The sequence below is a fragment of the Choloepus didactylus genome, chromosome 8 (genome assembly GCF_015220235.1).
Source record: "Choloepus didactylus isolate mChoDid1 chromosome 8, mChoDid1.pri, whole genome shotgun sequence".
NCBI classification, from domain to species: Eukaryota; Metazoa; Chordata; class Mammalia; order Pilosa; family Megalonychidae; genus Choloepus; species Choloepus didactylus.
The window spans coordinates 143160673-143185387 of record NC_051314.1 but is presented as its reverse complement, the minus strand read 5'-3'; the positions used below and the strand labels follow the sequence as shown (position 1 = coordinate 143185387).

Here is a 24715-nt window from a genome sequence, read left to right as displayed (position 1 = left end):
TGGCCCTAATGGTTTGTGTGGAGGATGGCCATACATATAACTTCTTGCCCAAATTGGGACATTTTTGAGAATGAAAGTGGTGCTGTTAATGATTTCACAGGGAAAACAGGCATTTTAATCTTGAACTGTCCTGGACCCATCAGGATGTGTGGTCCTGCTATCCATGTTTGGGCAGCTCATCTTCTTGGCAAGACTGTAAGCTCCTCTGGAGCAGACATCACGTTTTGTATCTGCTCTTTAAATTTCTTGGTATGTGAAACAGAGCCATTTACAAAATTAATGTTCAATAAATATGAGAAGGAAGAAAAGAGGGAGGGAGGGAGCAATTTATCTTTATTGAAAAAGATGTTGTTTAAAAAAATGGAAACACAACTTCGCTGCATTGGTTATGTATACAGCAGGAATAACAAGATAACTACACAACTTCTCCATGACAAGTTGGAAAAGGGCAGCTGAAATTCAAAAAGACAGACTATAAATATGAAGATTAGAGGAACAGCAGCAGACAGATCAGAGGGTGTGTGGCAGTCAAGGGTGGTATGGCCTTGTCAGTGAAAAACTTCAAGGTGATCCCAAGTATAAGACCAAAGTGTATTCAGCAGGGACTCTGAAAGCATTGATTCTAGTTAAATATCAAAGGCCAGTGTCCACTTCCTGCAAAATGGAAGGTATAGTTTGTCATGCCTTTCTTTTCATACCAGAGATTAGTCATCTTCAAAAGGTGAAGTATAATAGTTTTATTGTGGAATTTGGGTTTAAATAAATCCAATAATGGGCTTCTGTGCCTTTCCTATTTTTACTGTCTCAAGACATCTTGATACATCAGTGTATCTATCCATCCATGTCTTTTTAAATACTTTGATTTTTAATTGTAGTAAAACTACACATAACCTAAAAATCATTTAACCATTTTAAGTGGGCAGTTGCTTGGCATTAAGTACATTGACAGTACTGTGTGCCTCTCTCTGCTATTTCCAGACTCTCTTTATCATCCCAAACCAAAACTCATCTTCGTTTAGCAGTAACTCCCCCTTCTTCCCTCCTCTGACTCCTGGTGACCACTTCTCTACTTTGTGTGTCTAAATTGGCTTATTGTAAGTATTTCGTGTAAGACAAATCACACCATATTTGCCCTTTTGTGTCTGGCTTATTTCACGCATGCGATGCCTTCGGTCTTCTTCCATGTTGTGCGGGCATCAGCCCTTCGCTTCCGTTGTACGGAGGGACCACACTTTGCTTAGCCATTCATTTGTTGGTGGACACTTCGGTTGTCTCCACCCTTTGGCTATTGTAAATAATGCTGTGATGAACATTGGTGTACAAGTATTTGTCAGAGTCCCTGCTTTCACTTCTTTGGGGTATATATCTAGGAGGGATATTACTGGGTAATAGGTGATTCTGTTTAATTTTATGAGGAACCCTAGCTGTTTTCCACAGTGGCTGCACAATTTTACATTCCTACTGTTCATTTGCTAATGCTGCCGTTAAGCAAAATACCAGAAATGGATTGGCTTTTATAAAGGGGGTTTATTTGGTTACAAAGTTACAGTTTTAAGGCCATAAAGTGTCCAATGTAAGACATCAACAATTGGGTATCTTCACTGGAAGATGGCCAATAGCGTCCGGAAAACCTCTGTTAGCTGGGAAGGCACATGGCTGGTGTCTGCTCCAGAGTTCTTGTTTCAAAATGGCTTTCTCCCAGGACGTTCCTCTCTAGGCTGCAGCTCCTCAAAAATGTCACTCTTAGTTGCTCTTGGGGCATTTGTCCTCTCTTAGCTTCTCCAGAGCAAAAGTCTGCTTTCAGCGGCTGTCTTCAAACTGTCTGTCATCTGTAGCTCCTCTCTCAGCTCCTGTGCCTTCTTCAAAGTGTCCCTCTTGGCTGTAGCAAGCTCGCTCCTTCTGTCTGAGCTATACAGTGCTCCAGTGAACTAATCAAGGCCCACACTGAGTGGGCAGGGCCACATCTCCATGGAAATTATGTAATCGGAGTTATCACCTATAGTTGGGTGGGTCACATCTCCATGGAAACAATCAAAGAATTACAATCTAATCAACACTAATATTAGTCTGCCCACACAAGATTTCATCAAAGATATGGCCTTTTGGGGGTCATAGTACATTCAAACTGGCATACCCACCAAAAAGGGTTCCTATTTCTCTGCATCCTCACCAACACTTATTTTCAGTTTTTTGATAATAGCCATCCTAGTTCTTTTTATATTCTGGATATTAAACCCTTATTGAATATATGGTTTTCCAGATATTTTCTCCTACTTCATGGGTTGTCTTTTCACTTTCTTGATAATGTCCTTTAATGCGTAAAAGTTTTTAAATTTGATGAAGTCCATTTTATATAATTTTTTTCTTTCTTGGTTTATCCTGTTGTAAAATCTAAAGACCCATTGCCTGCTACAAATTCTTGAAGATATTTCCCTGTTTTCTGGTAAAATTTTATAGTATTAGCTCTTACATTCTTATATTTAGGTCATTGATCCATTTTGAATTAATTTTTGTATGTGTGAGAGATAGTGGTCCATATTCATCCTTTTGTAGGTGGATTTCAAGTTTCCCAGCAACATTTGTTGAAGAAAGTATTCTTTTCCCATTGAATGGACTTGGCATCCTTATTGAAAATCAACTGGCCATACATGTATGGATTTAATTTTGGACTCTCAATTCTATTCCATTGGTCTATATGTCTATCCTTATACCAGTACCACACTGTTTTAGTTACTGTAGCTTTGTAGTAAGTTTTGAAATCAGGAAGTGTAAGTTTTTCAACTATGTTCTTTTTCAAGGTGGTTTTAGCTATTCACAGCCCCTTTCAATTCCATAAGAATTTGAGGATCAGCTTTTCCATTTCTGCAAAAAAGTCTGCTGGGGTTTTGATAGGAATTGCATTGAATTTGTAGATCACTTTGGGCAATATTGACATCCTTACAGTGTTAAATCTTCCAATTCATGAACACAGGATGTCTTGCCATTTATTTAGGTCTTCTTTAATTTCTTTCAGCAATTTTAGTTTTTAGTGTACAAGTCTTTCATATCCTTTGTTAAATTTATTCCCAGGTATTTTATCTTGTAAATGCTATTGTAATTGTTTTCTTGATTTCTTTTTCAGATTGTTCATTACTGGTGTATAGGAACCCAGCTGACTTCTGTATGTTTATCTTGTACCTGCAACTTTGATTGAATTTATTTATTAGTTTTAGTAGCTTTCTTGTAGATTCTTTGGGATTTTCAATATATAGGATTATGTCATCTGCAAACAGGGATAATTTAACTTCTTCCTTTCCAGTCTGGATGCCTTTTCTTTCATTCTCTTGTCTGATTACTCTTGCTAGAGCTTTCAGTACAATATTGAACGAAGTGGTGACAGCAAGCATCTTTGTCTTGTTCCTGATCTTAGGGGAAAGCTCTCAGGCTTTTGTCACAGAGTATAATATTTCTGGTGTTTTTTGTTTGTTTGTTTGTTTGTTTTTCCCCCATAAATGCCCTTTATCATTGTGAAAGTTCCCTTCTATTCCTTCTTTTTTGAGTGTTTTTTTTTTTTTAATCATGAAAGGATGTTGGATTTTGTCAAATACCTCTTCTGTGTCTGTTAATCACGTGTGGTTTTTTTCCTTCATTCTTTTAAAATGGTATGTTACATTAATTTTCTTACATTTAACTATCCTTGCATTCCTGGAATAAATGCTCCTTGGTCATGCTGTATAATTATTTTCATGTACAGTTGGATTTGGTTTGCCAATATTTTGTTGAGGATTTTTGCATCTATATTCATAATGAATGTTGGTCTGTAATTTTCTGGTTTTTTGTGCCTTCTTTATGTGGTTTTGGTATCAGGGTAATGCTGGACTCATAGAATGATATAGGAAGTAACCCCTCCTCTTCTATTTTTTGAACAAGTTTGGGAAGAATTTGTGTTGAATCTTCTTTAAATGTTTGCTGGAATCCAGCAGTTGAAACCATCTCATCCTGTAGTTTTCTTTGTTGGGAGGATTTTGATTAATGACTGAATCTCTTGTTATAGCTCTATGCAAATTTTCTATTTCTTCCTGTCTCAAGTTAGATAATTTGTATGTTTCTAGGAAAACATCATCTAGGTTTTCTAATTTGTTGTCATATACTTGTTCATAGTACTCTCTTATAAACCTGTTATTCTGTAAGGTCAGTAGAAATGTCTCCATTTTCATTCCTTATTTTAGTTATGTCCTCTCTTACTTTTTCTTTGTCAGTCTGGCTAAAGGGTTGTTGATTTTATTGATCTTTTCAAAATGCCAACTTTTTGTTTGGTTAATTCTCTCTATTGTTTTGTATTCTCCATTTCATTTATCTCTGCTCTAATCTTTACTATTTCCTTCCTTTTACTAACTTCGGGTTTCAGTTGCTCTTCTTGTTCTAGTTTCTTTAGGTGTAAGGTTAGGTTATTGATTTATGACCTTTCTTCTTTTTTAATATAGGCATTTAGAGCTGTAAGTTTCCCCCTGAGCACCGCCTTCGCTGCATCCCATAAGTTTTAATATGTTGTGTTTTCATTATCATTTGCCTCAAGATATTTCCTAATTTCCCTTGTGATTTCTTCTTCAAGCCACTGGTTGTTCAAGAATGTGTTTTTTAATTTCCATATATTATAAAATTTCCAGTTTTCCTTCTGTTACTGATTTCTGTCTTTATTCCATTGTGTTCTGAGAAGATATGTTGTCTGATTTCAATATTTTTTAGGCCTAACTTATGGTCTACCTTAGAAAATGTTTCATGTGCACTTGAGGATAATGTATATTCTGCTGTTGTTGGGTGGATTGTTCTATGTATATCCATTAAGTCTAATTGTGTTGTTCAAGTCCTCTGTTTCTTTATTGATCTTCTGCTTTAGATGTTCTATCAATTACTAAAAAAGGTACTGAAGTCTCCAACTATTATTGCAGAACTTTCTCCTTTCAGTTCAGTCTGTTTTGGCTTCATCTATTTTAGGGCTCCATTGTGAGGTACATATATGTTTATTATCATTATATCTTTTTGTTTTATTGAAACTTTTATCAATGTTTCTTATAATCTTGGTCTCTTATAATCTTTTTTGACTTAAAGCCTGTTTTGTCTGACAATTATATAATCACCCTGGCTCTCTTTTGATTACTGTTTGCCTGGACTATCTGTTTCCACCCTTTCATTTTCAATCTCTTTGTGTCTTTCTACCTAAATTGAGTCTCTTATAGACAGTATATAGATGGATCATGCTTTTACATCCAATCTGACAATCTCTGCCTTTTAATGGGGTGTTTAATCCACTTGACATCTAAGGGAATATCTGAGATGGAGGGAATTACTTCTGCCATTTACTGTTTATTTTCATATGTAAGTTTTTGGTTCCTACTTACTCCATTACTGCATTTTTTTGTATTTAGTTGCTTTTTTGTAGTGTATCATTTGATTCCCTTCTGTCCTTCTCTCTATATTTTTAAGTTACATTCATAGTGGATACCTTTGTAATTGCAGTGAACATCTTAAACTATATTCATGTCTGTCCCCAGATTTGGGTAGTTTTCGGCCATCATTTCTGCAAATACTTTTTCTATTCTCTTTCTTTCCTTCTGGGAATCCAGTGATGCACATGTTGGTACACTTGACGGAGTCCCACAGGTCCCTCAGCCTCTGCTCATTTTTCTTCATACTTTTTCTTTCTGCTCCTCACGCTGGATAATTTCTATAATCTTATCTTCAGATCCTCCAATCCTTTTGCCTGTTCAAATCTGCTGTCGAATCCATATAATGAGTTTTTTATTTCAATTACTATACTTTGTAGCTTCAAAATTTCTGCTTGGTTTCTTTTTATAATTTCCATCTGTTATTTTGTTCAGGTAACATTTTCCTAATTTCCTTTAGTTCTTTTTGTATTGTTTCCTTTAGCTCATTGAACGTATTTAAGATAGCTGATTTAAAGTCTTTGACTAATAGTTTCAATGTCTGGGCATCCTCAGGGATGCTTTCTGGCAAATTCTTTTTTTCCTCTGAATGGGCCATACTTTCCTGTTTCTTTATGTGTTTTGTAATTTTTTTTTGTTGAGAACTGGACATTCTGATTAGTATGTTGTTATAACTCTGAAAATCTAGTTCTCCCACTCCACTGGGATTGCTAGAATTTGGTATTGCTGTTGTTGAGGGCTGGACCTGTCAATTTGTGACTTTTCCAAAGTATTTTTGCTCCCAAATAGAGAGTGAAAGAGGGGGGAAAAATAGGCACTGTCCCTTTAAGACTCTTCTGCCGTTTTCTAAGACTGGGGCAATTGGAACAATGGCCACTCTCAGAGCTGGGGGGGGGGGGGGGAGGAGGGAGCAGAGGGGAAGAGGGTGCAGCCTGCTGTCTGAAGTAGCTGCTCCAAAGCAGTGATCAGCGGTCAGACCACACTCCCCTGGATGTTGGAGGACTAGGTCCTTATAGCCTGGCACCAGGAGGCTCTACCAGGATCCCAGGGTGCAGTCCCCACTGCCGCCCATCACGTGGCTGGGAGATGGGGGTGGGAGTGTGACCACTGCGTGAAGGATGAAATTCACTGATACAAACCACAATTCACCAGCCCTTTCCTCGGTGCTGCACAGTGTTCCGCTAGACTCCAGAGTTCCAAAGTAGTTGATTCAGACAGTTCCTGCCAGTTCAATGGTTGTTTCGGTAAAGGGGCAAATTCCTGGAGCTTTCTACTGTGCCATCTTCCTACAGTCCCTTCCCTGTGGTTTTCAAGCATTCATCACCATAGCAACTTGGTGCCTTGAAGAGAAAGTATCAAATAAAACTTTGAGAACTTTTTTATTGTCAGCCTCAAAATGTGAGTGTAAAGTTTTCCTAAACTTTAGCTAGAAGGGATTGTCACCATGTAAAAAAGAACGAGAAATGAAGTCCTACCTCTGAGGCCTCAGCCTGGCCCTAATGCTCCAACATCTCCACCCTGATGTCCATGGTACACAGTGCTGGGGACAGGGCAGTGTATTGAACCACCTTCACCACCACTGCTTTCCCACTCAGCACCATTAGTCCTTCCCACCTTGGCCATCTGTGGATTTAGGTGGAACTTCCTGAATGTACCAGAACTGATTCCTGCACTGTCAGGACTGTGTCCAGACTCACTGACCAAGCAGTGACTTCCACATCTCGCACACTGAGAAACCCTCCCTTTAGGAACCTGGGAGGACAACACATGACCTTCCGCTCATTCGCTACTTAAACAACACATAAGCTAGGCAATGATCTGCAGGGTAAGTCCTTGGCAAAGAGGAGCTTTAATGTGTGTGTGACTCTAGGCCACTTGCCGAATTCTTTGAGCTGATGGTTCTCAATCTTCTCAGTGTGGTTTTCCCTAAGCACCAGCTTCTGGAGCTATAAAATAGATGAGTTATACTAAATATTTCCAAGTTGCATTCCAAGTAGGATTTCTATAAATCTATGATTTTTGAAACATTTTTTTTTGCCTAAAAATTGTGTAAATAGTAGAATATCCTTACATCAAAGCTTGTTATTACCCAGATCTTCATTTTTAGCAGGCAAAATCAATTCCCTTGAAATAACACATTATAAAAAGGAAAGTGTTAATCATGTTTCCCAATAGTTGTATTATAAATGAGCTCTGCTTGGGCTCTCTTAAATTGGGGTAAATTAAAATGAACTTTGTTTAATTTGAGAAACCTCTATAGGCATTTACAGCACTTTCTTTTAGACATAGATGTCATTTTAGCAAAAACTAATTAGTTAAGGAAGACAGGATATTGTGATGGTTAGGTTCATGTGTCAACTTGGCCAGGAGATGGTACCCAAGTGTCTGTTAAAGCAAGCACTGGCCTAACCGTTACTGCAAGGACATTTGTGGCTGGTTAATAAACCAGAAGGCTGGTTTATTAAATCATCGGTCAGTTGGCTGCAGCTGTGACTGATTACATCAACGAAGGGCATGTCTTCCATAATGGGAGAATGCAGTCAGCTGGATTTAATCCAATCAGCTGAAGACTTTTAAGCAAGGCAGATAGAGGACCTTCACCACTTCTTCGGCTAACAGTGAAGCGTTTCCTGAGGAGTTCATCAAAGTTGCCAGTTCATTTCCTGAGGAGTTCATCAAACATCTTCATTGGAGTTGCCGGTTTGCTGCCTGCCCTACGGAATTTGGACTCGTGCATCCCCACAGTTGCGTGAGACACTTTTATAAATCTTATATTTATAGATAGCTCTTGTTGATCTGTTTCCCTAGAGAATCCTAACTAATACAGATATATATTGTCCTTCTCCTCCAAACTGCTCTGGCCTCAAATCTTTGAGAGTTGCTGTGATTAAACAAGATTGTTCAGATCTCAGAGTCCCGCCGGCTTGGAGATAGTGAAAAGAACATTGTGGGAAGTAGATTTACCCCGATTCTATATTTAATTCATTAAACATCATTTTCGTTCTCCAGAAGGTGTGGCTTATCTAATTTTTGAAGTCCCTTCCAATTCAGAAATTCTGTGGTTCAGTAATTTTAGTCTAAATTCTCAGAAGTACACCTAAAGAGTTAAATAAGTATGCTAGGAATCAAGTTTATGGTCTATCTAGGGCCTGAACATAAGCAGCCCCAAATTAGAGTCAGCAATGAGGGGCTGGGTGTTAGACTGTGATTGTGGCTGCCTGGGAACCACCCTCAAGTGATTCAGTAGGATAGCCTCACTTCACCAGGAAATACCTCACTGTCGCATTACTGCATTTCCTTAACTAATTTTTAACTTAAAGACTTCATTTTTAGGTGGATGAGTTGACGAACTTTCCTAAATTCTTGTTAGATCAAGTCCAAAATGAACCTCAGGGTTCCACGAATTCAGAACCTTTGGCTAGTTACTGTAGGCATTCTTTCTTCAGTTCTTTTGCATTAAATCACAGACCAGAGAAAAAAGTTTCTGCTATTGATTCTTTCAGTAAACACGTTTATGTTTGCCTGTTAGGTGCCAGCAGTGAACCAGGCAGACGCAGTGTCTGCCCTTATCGAGCTCTGAGTCTAACTGCACACTAAGCATCAAGTTATTACAAAAATCACCGCTTAAATTAGCATTCTGGAGGCTTGTTTGAGGAGGTCGCATTTGAACCCAGGCCTGAAGGGGGACATAGATGCTGTGATTCTGTTATTCCCAGCCAGCAGAGTACGGCGTCTTCCCGCTCTCTTTAAATGATAGCTTTTGGTGCTTACACCGAGAGGGAGTGAATATAAGAAGTATGGTGGAGATCTCATCAACACCGGCATCTTCAGGGCACAAGCCTAGAAGACATTTTCTGATTCATTCATAGACCGAGTTGAAGAAAGACACTTGTCCCCACCATATCAGATGTGGAAATAACAGTTCCCTCCTCATCTCGAGCGTGTTGAAGACATCTTCTGAGATTCATTTTCTCTATGGCTGCTGAGATTTAAAACAGATATTATATTTATTTCATGCCCCCCTCTCCTTTTAGTTTAAAGAATCAGTGTCCCTCCATCTTCCCTTCCCTCCCCCCCCCCCCACCCTGCAATAACCTGAACTTGGAGTGTCTCTTTCCCATTCAGGTTTTTCTGTTTTACTTCTAAAGTGTGTAATCATAAATCACACTTACTGTTGTTCTGTGTATTTACAAGTCTACTTAAACAGTATCATACTTTACTTTTGCAACTTGGTTTTGTTTCATGCAATGTTTTTTTGTTTGTTTCAGGTTTATCCATATCAGTCGACATTATAAATCTGGTTCATTTTTTAAAAGGGCACTTTCTTTCTGCAGTCTTCTATTAAGGAACAGTTAGGTTGGTTCTACTTTCACTCCTCCCATGGCAGCAGCCACCTTTGCATGTGTCTCCGGGTGCCCTCGTGTCGGTTTCTCTGGGGCCACACCAGGCCGCGCAGCATCTGACATCATCACCCTCATGAAGCATTGCCAAGTGGCTGTTTAAAATGATGGATATAAATTACACACCCAACAGCAATGTACAAGAAATCCCATTTTTCCAGGTTCTTGCCAGTATCTCTCTTTATCAGACTTTAATTTTCACTGATCTGATCGGTACAAGATGGCATCTCAGTGTTGGAGTCTCTGCTTACTAATGAGGCTAAGCAGCATTTCATATCTGTTGATCCCTTGGTTGTTTTCCCTCTGTGAATTTCCTTCCTTTTCCTCTTTTTCCATTAGGTTGTTATTTTCTTATTGACTTATGTGAGTTATTTTGTCAGTTACATGTGTTGCAAGTATGTCTCTTATTTTCCAACTTGTGGAAATTTTGCATATGTTGTCTTTCATCCTACTAAAGTTTAGATATGACACTCAGAGTTCTTCTCCTTTATGCTTTATAAGCATTTTTTAATTCTCTTTTTAAGAAATCCACCCAACCCTGATGATATAATGGTATTTTCCTATTGCTTTTTTTCCAGCAGAGTTTTAAAGATTTATCTTTTATATTCAGTTCTTTAATCCATCTGGAATTTACTTTTGCTTAAACTGTGAGGGAGGGATTTAATTTGTTTTTTTTCTATGAATAGTCAATCATTTTAACACCATTCATTTTGTGCTGATTTATAATTTGACCTCCGTTGTATACTAAGCTCCATTTTACAAGTGTTTACACTTGGTCTTTTATCTACCTCTGAGCCAATACTACACAGTTTTCATTTCACAACTACATGGTTGGCATTGCAATAAATCAAAATGTGTTAACAGGTCATGTTCTCGTTTCATCTGTTTTCCCTCCTCCATCTTCACTTCTTTCCTGGAGACGTGCAACGGTGGCTGCTGCCATGGGAGAAGCGAAAAGTAGAACCAACCTAGCTGTCCCTTATTCAATTTCCTTCTTCCTTAAGCACAACCCTTAATAATTCCTTGAATGAGGGTCTGTGTAGATTATTTTTTCAGTCCTTCTTTTTCTGAATATCTCTTTACATCACCCTCACCTTGAGTGATATGGAGTTTATTCAAAGTTGAGGATTATGTTTTCAGGGCAATTTGAAGATATTGCACTGTCTTCTTGATTTTGTTGTTGCTGTGAGTCTGCTATCCGTCCCTTGGTGTCTCGTAGACAAACTGCTTCTTGTTGTAGTTGCTTTTAAGATCTTCCCTTTGTCTTTGGTCTTCTACAGTTTCATTGTCACAAATCTAGACTATATTTACCTTTATTAATGTTCTTGGTGGTTGTGCTTCTTGAAATAGTGGGTTCATGGCTTTCATCAATTCTGGAAAGTTTTCATCTACTATCTCAAGTGTTACCTGTCTTTTAGTCATTTAATTCTCTCCCTGTGAAATATCTCTTGGTGTTTATTGGATCTTTTAATCCTGTCCTTCAAATCTTTTAATTTGTGTGTTAAATGTTCCATCTCTTCTTCTCTCTGTGATACATTCTGGAAAATTCTTCAGCTCTATCTCCCTGCTCTATTCAGTGATACTACTTTATTGATTAACCTTCCCTTTGAGTTTTTAATTTCAGTTTCTATGTTTCTAACTTCTATAAATTCTATTTGGTTCTTTTTGAAACTGGCCTCGTTATTTTCTTGATTACTTAAGTCTATCTTTAATATCTGCCATCATTTAGACATACTCAGTTGCCATTCTATTGCCTTCGGTTAGTAGGGTGTCCAGCCCTACTTCTCCTGGGTCTGCTGACGCTTGCTGGGGGTGGATGGTTTCCTCGCGAGCTTCATTGTTTCTATGTACAAGCTCATCTGCCGTGGGCCTGTGGTTATTTGGTTTGGTTTTGTCTTCTGGAAGAATTTGTTGTGCTCATATTGGACGAGCATCCCTTCAGAGCAGTTCTGCCCTTGCTTTTGTCTGGAGCCCAGGGTGTCAACAGAATGTGTCCATTTGTACTTTTATGCAGGTAATGTAATTCCAAATCCCAAACCTATGAGAGGGCCAAGCCATGCATATAGACTCTCTAAGGAAGCTTTCTTTTCCTCTCTCCAAAGACGAGACAGCTTTCTGCATCCCTGCACTGGTGGGTAGACAGGTGCTCTTTCACTAAGGCGCAGCCCTTCAGGGCTCTCAGCTTCATGTAGAGGCTTCTGTTCCCAGCCTCCCTCCATGTAGGGCCCAGACCTCCTGTCCTCCTCCCTTCTGGGTGTAATCCCTGGGCTTCATGGTCAGGGAGGCTGCTCCCTGCACCCCAACCCGGGTCAACTGCCCCCGTCTCTGGAACTCACCATCTTTCCCCTTTCTTTTACTAACCTTGACTTCTTCCTTAGGTTTCAGCTTAGCCGTCACTTCATCCAAAAGCCATCCTCAGCTTCTACCCCCTCAACCAAGAATGGGTCCAATGCTCCTTCTCTGTGGACCCTGTATTTTCCTCAGTAACCGCAGCTTCACTCGGTACTGGCCATGCCTTCTTACGTGGCTTTATCCTCCACTTAACTGCAGACTTTGTGAGGACGGAGGCCCATCTGGTCACAGCACCTAGCACCATCCCTGGCACATTATGGAGGCTAAATTGATGCTTCTTGAATGAATGAATGAATGAATGAATGCTATTTTATAGGGCCAGATGGGGTGCAGGTTCCAGGTATGAGGCACCCCCAGTTTCTAAACAGGATCAGGAAGCAGCATCCATTGTGATTGTTCTTAATAAGAATCAATAAAAAACAGGTGCCATCAACCTTACGCTGAAGTAACCACACCTCAAAAGATCATCTGTCTCATGATGTGCCTCTGAGATTTGTGGGTGTGCAGAGGCCAGTGACAGAAAACAAAGAGGGGTCGCACCTGCCTGCTTGGCCCGAGGCTGAGGGGGTGGGGAGGGGGTTGCTGTCCATCCCGCATGGTCCATGTCTGGGAGAAGGGGTACGCACGTGCCCTGCATGGTCCGAGGCAGAGGGGTTAAGAGTGCATCTCTATTCCATCCTGTATAAGACGGAGGCTCTTCTGTCTCAAGGAACGGGGAATCACTCAAGTTCCCTTGGGGAAAAGGAGACTTGTGAGGCTGCCCGTGGAGGCTGCGCCAGGCGTTGTCCCACCCTGCATCCCTGCCTGCGGTACCACCTGGTCTGCCTTGCTGGCTCCCCTGTCCTCGCAGCCACCTGCAGCTCGGTTCCTGCTCCTGCACAATTGCAGTCAGTGTGCAGTACATCACAGCTGCTCGCTCCGGACTCCAGCTGTGCCTACTGTTCTAAAGCCCACAGCCTTTCCTTACCCACTCTTCTCGGGAGAAGGATGCACGAGGGCCCAGCTCACTTTCTGCACAGGCTTGGCTTGGCTTCCTGAAAGTGAAGTGCCCTTCCCTGCTCCCATTGGAGCTGAGACTCCAGGCTCTGGAATGCAGAGGAGCCGACGGCCATCCTTTAGGCACCCTGCAGCCTGGCCGGGGTGCACCACCCAGCTCCCTGGGGTCTGACTCCCTCTTTGGTGCTTGTTCCAACACCTTGAGCCCAAGAAAAGCATTGTAATGTCAAATGTTCCAGATACTAGAAAGATAATCCCCACTACTCATTAATTAATTGTCGCTGTCATTTATTCTTCAATCTGTTACCATGAACTGGTTACGCAGCCCTGAACCCCCTGGGTGGTCTGATAAAATCAAATTCCTGACCCTGCAACAAGTGCAGGAAGATGTGGCTGCCCGCAAAGTCCTGCCTGCACAGGAACCGCCACTGCCACCCTGCTCTTTCCCTTTCTCTCTTCCTTCATTGCAACAGCTATTCCTGTTTTGTGAAGTTATTAGACTGGATATCAAGCCTACGATTTACAGGTTCCAGCTCTCTCCATGAATTTGGAGACTGAAGCACCATAATATCATCAAAGAAGACATATACTCCCTTTGAGTCATTGAATCTCATCCCATCTACAAGCCAGTTTCTGTTTTCAGCCTTCTCCCTATGGGCCCACTGGCCTGCGGCATCTGGGGCTGGGGGACCCCACAGACCCCTCCCTGGCTCTGGGTGCCTCCCGGTGTCTCTTTTCCTCTCTTGTCAACCATTCCTCTTTTTTGTGTAGTTAGAAGTCACACCAGCTTTGTACAACTTTCACATGGAAGTTTTTACTTAGCTCTTGATTTCTTTATGTTTAGAATTCAACCATTTTTGTTTTATAAAATCTGGGTTCCTGTACAATTTTATAGAGAAGATAAAATAATTCGTGTGGAAAAGAATCCCTGTTGGCTGTGCCACCATGGGCCAGTTGTTTAACCTGCCCGTTTGATTTTGTCATCCGTAAACTCTACCCCACTGGGATATCGCAAAGATTCCATGAGATGTACGGGAAGTATTTGGCACGTGGGAAATTTCAAATGATAGCTTCAAAAGCGTAAAAAGAAGAGGGCAATAAGGGAGTCAGGCTGGTTGTTTATACTCACTCGGAGGCGAGGAAGTGGAACAAGTGCTGCCTACAGGGAACTCCGTCTTCCACTGTCCTCCCCACGTGGCAGGAGTGGACGAGGCGCTCCACCAGCAGGACCCCAGACCCTGCTTCCCAGGGTCCCCTCTCCTATCGCAGATGTCTCTGCCTGTCACCTCCTTCCCCCATCGTGGAGAGTTCTCTTCCCGAGCTCTCGGAGTTCAGCAGATTGAATAGGGACCCGTTATTCAGTTTGTCTTATTGTAAATCTTGATTTCTGCTTGTCTCTTTTTGACCAGAACTTAAAACTGTGTCATGAAATCAGAATTTGGGCTATCAGTGCTGGCCAGAGTTTCATCCTAGTTAGCAGGTTTCAGAGTGTAAGGAAAGCTCTGCACATCTCTTGCTCCTACTTCTGTGTTGTTGCCACAATTATTTCTCTTAAAAATCCATACAGTATTCTGCTTTGCCCAGCACAGATTGCCGGAAGAATCCAAGTTAAAAGTCCTTTAGGAACTAGTGTATGAACAGAGAGCTGTTTGGGTAACACGGCCAGTCTCGTCTTGTTCTCTGCACGTCACGTCCAGCACATCAGCCATGCTACACATCACCGTGTTCATTGACGGTTATATTAAATGCCACATTGCCAGGGAAGGATCTGTTCAGCCACCACAAGCTTATTCATTATTTATGTACAATTAAAGGGCCTGGTTCAAATGAATGCGAGCAACTGGGAAAAGTCATTACTCATGTACAGATCAAATTGAACATTTGTCATTTCCCTAATGATTTAACATACTTTTGTGCCTTGGGACCTCAAATTATATTAAGCCAAGTAGATGCTTTAACTCTTTTATTTGGTTTAATTGTTGGCTTCATTCTACTTGTTCAGATTATCTGGATTCATTTAAAATTAGCCTTCACTTCTCTTTATTTTTTTAAAAAAGGAAAGGAGGGAAATTTCTTTGCAGGACCTATTGTGTTCTAAGGATGAATGCAAATTGTTCTATGATTATTAATGACCCCTGATTAGCATAGAGGAAACCCTTTATACTCTTTTCACATCATTGCTCCTAATGGAACCACTACCAGCATAATAGCTTGACCTTTAGCTGTAGATTCAGAGAGCAAAAATATTCTGCTTACTCAATACCACCACTTACATGACATATCGCGTGTTTTCAGATCAATATAGTGACAATCTTTGGGCCTTGTTGTAAGGCCTCATCTGTGCTTGTAATGAAGAGCCTAGGATTTCATCCTCAGTTAAATTCTAGTTAAAAGCTTCTTCTAAGTTTGAATGTAATCTGTGAAATAGGGTGTCAATAAGGTGGTCAGGGGAAATATTTACTTGGGTAGGTATTTTTCAAGAAGCATATTGCTGTGCCTTCAAAGTTATCAGACACTGACCCAGGGGGTGGAGATTTTCCTGGCTTCTCTCTGTTAAAACCAGATAAAGTTTCAATCAAAAGGAGGAAAAAAGTAAGCAGAAAGTATTGCCTTTTTTGTGAGTGACAAGATACTTCAACCCAGGGTTAAATTAGAAAGGTCTGACCTGAAGCTCCCTCGAGGAGTAGGACAGAACATTCCATAGCCTTCCCTTCAGTTCTGCCAAATGTAGTCATTGGCTCACATTTGCAGGAAGTCATTTTGATGTTGGCACTCTCCACATCGACTTTGTTAATTTGGAACCCCTAATTTCTAATGTATGGTAATTTGGACACAGGCATTTCACAATCTAAGAAAAGAGGGGTTGCTATGGAAATTGATTGCGTGGATGGCATCTCAGGGGGAGATGTTTACCTGCTGAGGCAGTGTATTCAATAGTTTTCACAGTACACATTTTCATATAAACAAATAGGGTGCTAAATATAAATATTTTTTCTATTTACTAAAACAGGGCTTCCAGAACCTTTTGGCAACTCTCTGTTTTGTAAATGTTATTGTGGCCTTATGAATGTAACAAAAACTTGTTCCTTTAAATATATTGTTAATACTTCCCACTAATTCAAATAGGCCTCCCCCCCAATTAGTCTAAATAATTTGAGCTCTTGCATTTGTTTTTATTCAAAATAGAACTAGAAAATATGTCTGTTTAGTTGTCAAATGTGTATTGAGTTCTTATTCAGTGCAAGGCATTGTAGTGGGTGCTTTGAAGGAGACAAAATAAAAGAAGATCCTTTGTGCTCTGGTATAGGAGATCTAAGAGCACCCCTTACCCCAGGGAAACTGTTTGCTCTGCATGGCTCTCAGGAGGCGCCTGCATCCTCTTCCAGGCCCCACAGAGCATATGTGGGGCAACCAGTTGATGTTTTCCCCAACCCTTAATTCTGCTTTCTAATCCTCACTCTTCTGCTCAGTTGGGGCAGACTGGAACCTTACCCCTTCCGCCCTTCAACGTACCATCAATGACTGGCCGAGGATTGCGGTCTTCCCCTCATGGTCAGGCCCTGCTGTCGTCACAGCTGACTTCACTGTCCAAGGAAAGGTTCTTCCACCTCCAGCCACACAGTGCTTAGAGCTCACCCACAGCGACAGGCACCTCTGCTCCGTTCCCGCCCTCACCCCTGACTCCACTCCTTGCCAGGAGTTTATGCCCCGGTGTCTCATGGGATTGTTCTCCCAGCTCTCACTCCCGTGACCCCTGCTTGCCAGGCCTGTGTATGTCTCTGTTCCCCGTCTCTATAGATGGCCCTAAGTGTGTGAGCCTTTTGACAGCTTCACTTCCTTCCCACATTTGGTGGGGTGGGGGCGTCGATTTGAGGTAATTCGTTTCTGGTGGCATCTTCACCAATGTCTTCAAGTGCTTTTATATCCCTGACTTTCTGCCCAATCTTTCCGTCAGATCCTAATCACCGCACGTCTCCACTCCTCAGGAGGAGTGCAAGGTGCCTGGGAGGAAACAGCCCAGCCAGGTGGATTGTTGGCACTACCAACACGCGGCCCTCACTGCTCCTCGGCTGTCCTCACCACTTGTCCTCGGTCTGCTTCCTTCCCTGTTCTCCTCAGAGACACTTCCCCACCCTCACCCACTCCCTCACCAAACCCTGCCCTTATGTGCAGCACTTTTCTTCGCCTGCTGGTTCATTGAGGTCTCAGGAGTGACTATGGCACATCTAAATCGACCCCCAGTCTTACCTAACCTTGGCTTCTGTTCAAGGGTAACTTCCCACTTACATTCCAGATCCTACTCCTTCACAGCTCCCCCCGTGAGTCATTTGAACATCTCCTTCTTTCTTCTATATCCTATGTCCTCCCACAACCCAGGCTGCTTCCTCTTGCTCAATCCTCAGCCCTCCCCACTCTAGCTAGTTCCTATCACCGCCGCCAAAACAACCACCAGGCTTCCTGAGAGCGGCATCTGTGGTGGCTGTCCACTCCCCTCCTCTCTAACCCTCTCCTGCATTTTAAGTGGCTGATCCCTCCTTTTTATCAGAACCATTCATTGGCCTTAATGACACCATCTTCCCTGGTTCTCCTGTCTATGGCCAGTCTATCTTATACTCCCCAAAGGCTCCTCCACCTTAATCTTCTCCTTTTAAACACTGGTGTTCTCTTTGGCTCTGTGCTTGGCCCAATGTTCTTGGTGCCTCTCAAACCAGTATCTTCAGTCCTGACCCTTTCCTTGGACTGCTGTCTGTCAGCTCTCTGCACTTGGATGCTCCACAAACACCCCAAATTCAGCCTGTCCCAAACCAAGCCTAATACATTCCCCCTTTCAGCCCACAAGCTTTCCCTCTCTTCTATATTTTCCATGTAATGCCTGTTCTCTGCCCTAAATAGTGCTCCATCACCCTTCTGTCTTCCCCATCACTGCCCTTGCTAGGTCTTGCTCTGTCGCCCTTCCATCTGCACCATTACCACCTCACTCAGACTATTTCAGTAACTTCCTAAGCCACATCTGCTTCCACTCCTGCCGCCCTCAAGCCTAACCTCCCCATAGCTGCCATTTATCTCTCCCTGCCCATTTGGATTATTGACATTTCTTTGATATTAGAGATCACGTATATGGATTTTTCTTCTTTTGAATTATTTCTTTAGGATAAACTTCTAAGAGTAAGATCACAAGGTTCAAGGGAATGACTGTTTAATGGCTCTTGTTCTGTATTACTTGTTCAATATTACTCTCTTATTTACCATCCTGCCACGTTATGACAATAGTTGAGTGTTCTTGATCCCCACAATTCTATCAATACCAGGCATTAGCTTTTTAACACTGTTCTTCTAATTTATTAGGTGTAAGTGTTTGGTAGTTTATTGATTTACATGTCAAGTTGAACATTTTTCCTTATGTTTTTGGCTAAACATATTTTTTCCATAGACCTATGGAAACTCTTTTGGTTGAAGAAGCTCTTCATGGGTAGATCGTTGGCCTTTTCTGCCATTTTTAGTGCAAATGGCTTTTCTCATTCTAATAAAATGTTTATTTTTTTCATTCAGTAGCAAGTTCACATTTACATGTAGTTGAATCTGTCAGTATTTTACTTTGTCATTTCTTTTTGAAAGACACTTTCTGAAACATTAAAATTACCAGTGTTTTTAATACCAAGAAGGCAGTATGATGTGACCGCATAGGTGATCTTGATCTTAGGAAGTGTATGTCAAAAGCCTGAGCTTAAAGTGTCTAGACTGGAGTGTGAAATGTCCCTGGTGGTGCCCATCTGTGCCCCACACACCACAAATGGCTCTCAGCTCGTCGTCTTGCCTCCCTTTGACTGTGTCCTGTGATGATCCACAGTTTCCTTTGTGCTTAGTGGGGCAGCTGTTGTCTAGGGCCTAGTGCAAAGTGCAGAAGAGTGACTCAAAGTAGAATTGGAACTTCCAGTAACCAGACACGATCAGTTCTTGGGGGTGAAAAAGGAGGGGGGTCATTTTATCAGTTGTGCAGTAAGATGAAACCAAATTATTATTTATTTTAGTGCTGATTGAATTAGTTGGAATCACCATGGGAACATCAACTTTCTTTGTAATTTTGCCTTAGATTTTGAATTCACAGCCCAAAAAAGTGAAATCTTTTCACACATTTGTTGAACTTTGTCATGGGGCCTTTTCTTCTCTGCCCATAAGACACATCCACATGGACATGGAACAGGACTCTTCCATGAGAACTACTTCCTATTTATAGCCAGTCCCACCCTGAAGCACAAATACACTGTAGCCCCAGCCCTGCTTATCTCCATCTGGGTACTGGGGACATAGCCACTGCAGAACTGGTGTCCTCTAGAAACGAACCTTTCATTTTCTTCTTGGGAAATGCAGGGTTTGTTTTTTTTTTTTTTTTTGCTAAAATATTTAACCATATTTCACATTTCTTTTCAGTCTTCACAGAAAAATACTGCACTGCTAACCATGTGGATAAACTTCCTGGCCCAAGAGACTGGGTACAGATTCTACAGGATCAAATCAAACTGGCTAGGAGGAGGCTAAAAAGAGGCTCAGGTATGAAAAGAAAGTCATGGTGGGAGCACATGACTGCACTCTTAGCCTTTGGAAAGTACAGTACTTTGCTGCAGGTTGTCTGTTAAAGGAGAAGCTCAACATAATGTGCTATGGTTTTATATTTTAAGGTCTTATTCAAATGAGTTTTGAAATTCCCCTTAGATCCAATGGTAAAAAACTATGTCAAGCCATTTGCTTTTAAGAGCACAGACAAAAAACACTGCTAATTACATTTATGGCCTAATGTGTCTTGTGTGTGGAATTGGGTCCCTCTCCTGTGGTTAGCTTTTGCTTGCCTGCTGATGTTTGTTTGGATCTGCGTGGAATTGTAAAAGTACTGGTAACTTAATGTAAAGAATGACAATGAAAATCACACCATCAGCACTGCATGAAACAGACAGACACTTTAAATCAAATATATATATTTTTTAACCTGGGATTGGCATTTCTGGGATTATTCTTTTAAGAAAAGTGAACATCAAGCAGATAACACCAGCTGAATTGTAACTGTGTAGATTTGAAGTCTCAGTCTCCCCAGAGTGGCAGTGGGCTAATTTGCCAGTAACAAATCCCTTTGAGATCATTTTTCTCCCTCTCATCAGATAAGAATAATCAATCTCTAGGAATCCACAGACCTCTAGATACTATTTAAGAGAAAATCCAGATCAAACATGAGGACACCTGGTCTGAAAAACAGCCTTCTGTGCTTTGAGCGTGAGAGGCAATTTGGAAGATGTTCTTTAGATGCTGAGATGCTTTAAATTTTGGAATCTGATGGAGGCTTATGAGAACAGTGATATACAAAGTACGTGAGACTCTATCTCTGAACAGATCCTTTTATGTGAAATCTCAGAATGAGATTCCTACAAGTCCATGGAGCAGGAAAGCAAAGGGGGATCCCAGGATATCTGTTCAGAGGCCCTCCCTGCACTTGCTGAGCCAGGAGACCCACGGGAGTCAGGGGCCAGCGGATTTTCAGTTTGAAGGCTGGAGAATTCTTGGTATGAAAGTGTGTGTTGGGATCCTAAAATATTCAGCCTTAGTGAGATTTAAAAATTTATTCAAAGATCTTTCCTTTCTCCATTTTTTTCTACCTTTTTGCTTTTTTTAACACTCAATTGGTGTTCTTTTTTATAAACAGCAAGAGAGTACTAATTTCTTCATTTTAGTTGGTAAAAAATGTTTTATTACATGAGGTAATAGGATGTAGGAGAGCCAGAAGGCCTGGTTTCCGGTCTCACCTCTGCTCTTTACCAGCTCTGGACCATGGGCAAGCCACTCAATCCTTCTGATCCTCAGTTTCCTTATTCAGGGGATTTAAAAATAAGGTGCGCCTCAGAATTACTGTGAGCCTCCACAGACGGGTTGCATAGCTCCTGCTCCCAGAGCGTGTGTTATAAATGCAATAGGGCTGCTCTGTGAGGATGTCTGGGCTGGTGCACAGCATGTTTGAGAGCCGGGCGCAGGCCGAGGCAGATGGGACGCCCTGCGCTCCGGCTCCCTGGGCCAGAGGAGCATCCCCCTGCCTTGCCCGGCAGCCCGCTTTGCTCCGGGGCCTGGCGTTCACTCACAAAAGAGCTTCAGGTTTCAGTAAAAATTGGGTAGGAAGGAGATCTCCTCACCTTAGTTTTCTCTGTTTTTACTGCCTCCTTTTCCTTAGTCTACAAATAACTCAAATAAACACAGCATGGTAGAGTGGAAAGAACAGGTCTAAATTCTCATCTCTGATCCACCATTTACAAATCCTTGTGGCCTCGGATGACCTCTCTGAGCCTCGGTTTCCCCATTTATATAACGGGGCTCATACCTATCTCATAGCATTGTTTTGAGACTTAAAAATTAGGTAATGTAAGTAACGCCACTAATGCAGAGCTGACATCTTCCTTCCCTTTGCCATCCCCAAACAAAACATTTTACTGGTCCCTGCCATTTCTTGGCATCACTACCATCTCTTTCTCGTAACCCGATTGGTCACATTTCTTCCAAAAGCATTTCCATCCCCTGAGCCTGCTTCCCGTTGGCCATTGGCATTTGGATCCACTGCATCTTACCCTCCATCTTCTCTCCTCTGCCCCACTCTTGCTGCGCTCACCTCCTAATGATCAGATTCCAACTTCTGTTTATATTAATCTCCTGGTCAATCTCGGTGTGGAATCCTACTCTGAGAGGTCCTTCTTGGAACTCTCTTGCCGCCATTTCTGTGACATCATTCTCTTTTTTCCCCTCACTTCTAAATTCTCTGGTAATACCTTCCATCTCCTTCATTGCCTTTTCTCCTCTGCTGTCCCCAAGTTTTCCATCCTTGGCACCGTTCTCATTCTCAGTCCTCACTTGGGACTTGAATGACCCCTGTTCTGAGAGCTCTAGAGCTGGCGCTGGCCTGGAGCCCTAGACTTCATTCCCTGTGCCTCTGCCCTTAGCTGCTTAGCACAGCCTCTCCAGCTGAAATTCTTCTGCTGGCTTCCTCTCATCCCCAAAAGAAAATCCCCTTCACAGAGCCCCTGCTTCTCCCCCCGCCCAGGCATTCAGGACCCTTCACGGTCCACCCTCTCCCCTCCATCTCCTGCCACCCAGACCTCTCCCTCCTGGAAAACTCCTCCTCCTTCAAGAAGCATCCCAAAGGGCACTCGCTCCAGGGGCCGTCAGTCTTATTCTGACTTCCTAAATGATCGTGTTCCTATTTCCTCAACTGGCCCGCGAGACCCCGAGGGGCAGGGCTGCCCTTGAGTCCCATTTCTACCCCGTGTGTCCAGAACATTGCCTGGCACTGTGGACGATCCTGGGATGGCCTTTGAATGAACCAGTGATGGATTCATCAGAGATGCCACAGGGAACAGACCACACAGAAAGCTCTTAGCATTGAGCAAGTCGAAGTCACATGAAGCCCTGAAGAATGTTCCAGCATTTCCTGACTTGAGGTCTCAGCACTGACCCATCCTGAGAGCAGCTCCTCTGTGCAGTGGCCCTGAGCTCACAGATTGGTCCCACAGTGCCCTGACTCCCTCCTGCTCCTGCCTTTGCTAATTTCACTTCTCTCGCTCCCCCGACCCCCAGCCTCCTTAGTCCTGTTACCCACTCCCCAGTTGCCCCCCAGAGTCTTGTGTGGTGGTCGGACCTCCTCCCCCATTCAGGGTTGATCAGCTGGAGGGCCATTGCATCTTTATACTCTGCAGATCCACCTCCTGCTAAGAGTCCCCTTCCTCAACCTCAGTTACATTACAGAAAGCCCCCTTTATTACCTTAGCACCCTCAGGTTCCAGGAAGGTGCTGGGGGTGGATTAAAAAAACATCTGGCACAACTGAATGACAGGTGTTATCAAAGACAGCTGCCCCATAGCTTTACACGGAAGTAACCCTGGGTGCTGACACCGTGTCGGGTGTTGTATCTCATCAGGTCTTAGGTCTCAAATCACATTTCCTGAATCAAACCTGCACAGTGTCCCCACTAGTGAGTACTGAGCTGGTCTTGTGTTGCCTACATTCTCCCTTGGAAGTCTCGACTGTTCTCTATAAATGTTAACAGAAAGCAAGCATTTTCTTCATTTCTTCATGAGTATGTAAGGACTTCCATTTACCTGTTGATTTGCAAGGGGAAATTATGGACCCCAAGAAAACAAAGGCACTAAATGTAACATTCAGGTTTGGGAGGTCTCTAAAATTTGTCATAATGAAGAGACCTAATTTTAGGACTCAGTAAGCCCAAAGGAAAGGCAAAGGGCCAAAGCACCCAAGACACAGCCACCCAGCTACCCTCGGGTTCCCCTTCAGATTGCATCTGGGGGGCCGCGGTGGGCCAGCAAGCCCTGGGCTTCAGCCCCTCCACCGAGAACAAAGGAGTAGAAGTATGCTGGGTCCCCTCCAACTAAATGGGAAAATGTGACGGACACTTGGAGCCCCTCGATAGCTGGAGAGAAGAGCACTCTGTAAATCAAGAACGCCTGTGTCACTGATTTAACCTAAGGGCTGCAGAGACCTCCCGGAGGAAGAGGAGGGCTTTGTGTTGTAGCACACATGCCTCTAGCTGAGGACAGTTATTCAGAGTCTCTAAGGGACCTGAAAACCTAAGTTTCAAGGGAATCCTTTGCAGGTAGAAGTCACAGAAAGTAAGGAGGTCTCACGGACGCAGAAACAGCCTTGCTGGGGATGGGCTGTGTGACCGAAAAGCTCAGTCCAGTCCAGTCTTGGCAGATGAGTGGGTTCTGTGCTGTGGGCGTTAATGCACCACTTCCCATGTTCGGGTGCCAAGACAACTACTACAAGTTTGCTCTCCTGTCTGTTCTCCTGCCCCGCCAAGGAGCACACACACACAGCAGGGACATTCCTTCCCGTCTCCCGTTTATCTTTCCCACAAATAGACTGGCTGGTGGGCAGAGTTCTCGGCCATCTCACCAGCCATGTTAATGATTCCTGTAGCAGGTGCTCATTCCCCACACACCTATTCCTGTTTGTGCAGAATGCACACACACACACACACAAGGAACCCCTGTGCTCGGAAGTCGCCATAACCTTCGAAGTGGCCCCTGGGTTAGATTATCTGCTGAGATGTTTGTGGGTGGTCCCTGGACCCCCCTCTGGGGTGTGGAGAGCAGGTTCTGTTGGCATGATAGAGGCAGAAGGACTAAAGAGCCCTGCCACACAGAGACAAGACCAAGTGACAACACATCAGCAGTGACCTCCAGCTTTGCCAAACAGTTCCATCCGTTCTCCCCAAGTGGCACAAATGGGCTCTCCATCTCCAGCCAGGTGAAACAGAGCCGCTTGCCTTTCAGAGCAGCCTGCCTCAATGATAGTGCTTTCTTTCATGCTTTGGTCTTGATTGTTTTCAGTCCAGATGATCAGATAAGCAGCATAGCTGTTCCACAACTTCAACCTCATTTATCATGTTTGGCTCAGTTCCTGGACTTAGGCTCAGAGTCGGGGTGAGCTAATCAACCAACACTTAAGGAAGTCTGCACTGCTCTTGAAAAAAAAGCTCCAGCACAGATTTTGAAAGGT

General features: G+C 42.7%; 1 protein-coding gene across 7 annotated transcripts in view; it reads left to right on the top strand.

Annotated features, from left to right (window-relative positions):
* Positions 1–24715, top strand: part of BEND7 (BEN domain containing 7) — an 86537-nt gene that overhangs the window by 54011 nt on the left and 7811 nt on the right. For all 7 annotated transcript variants that reach the window (XM_037846721.1, XM_037846718.1, XM_037846720.1 and 4 more), the window contains one exon: positions 19601–19720. In XM_037846721.1, coding sequence (XP_037702649.1) covers positions 19601–19720 — 120 coding nt within the window. The remainder of the gene's footprint in view (positions 1–19600; positions 19721–24715) is intronic.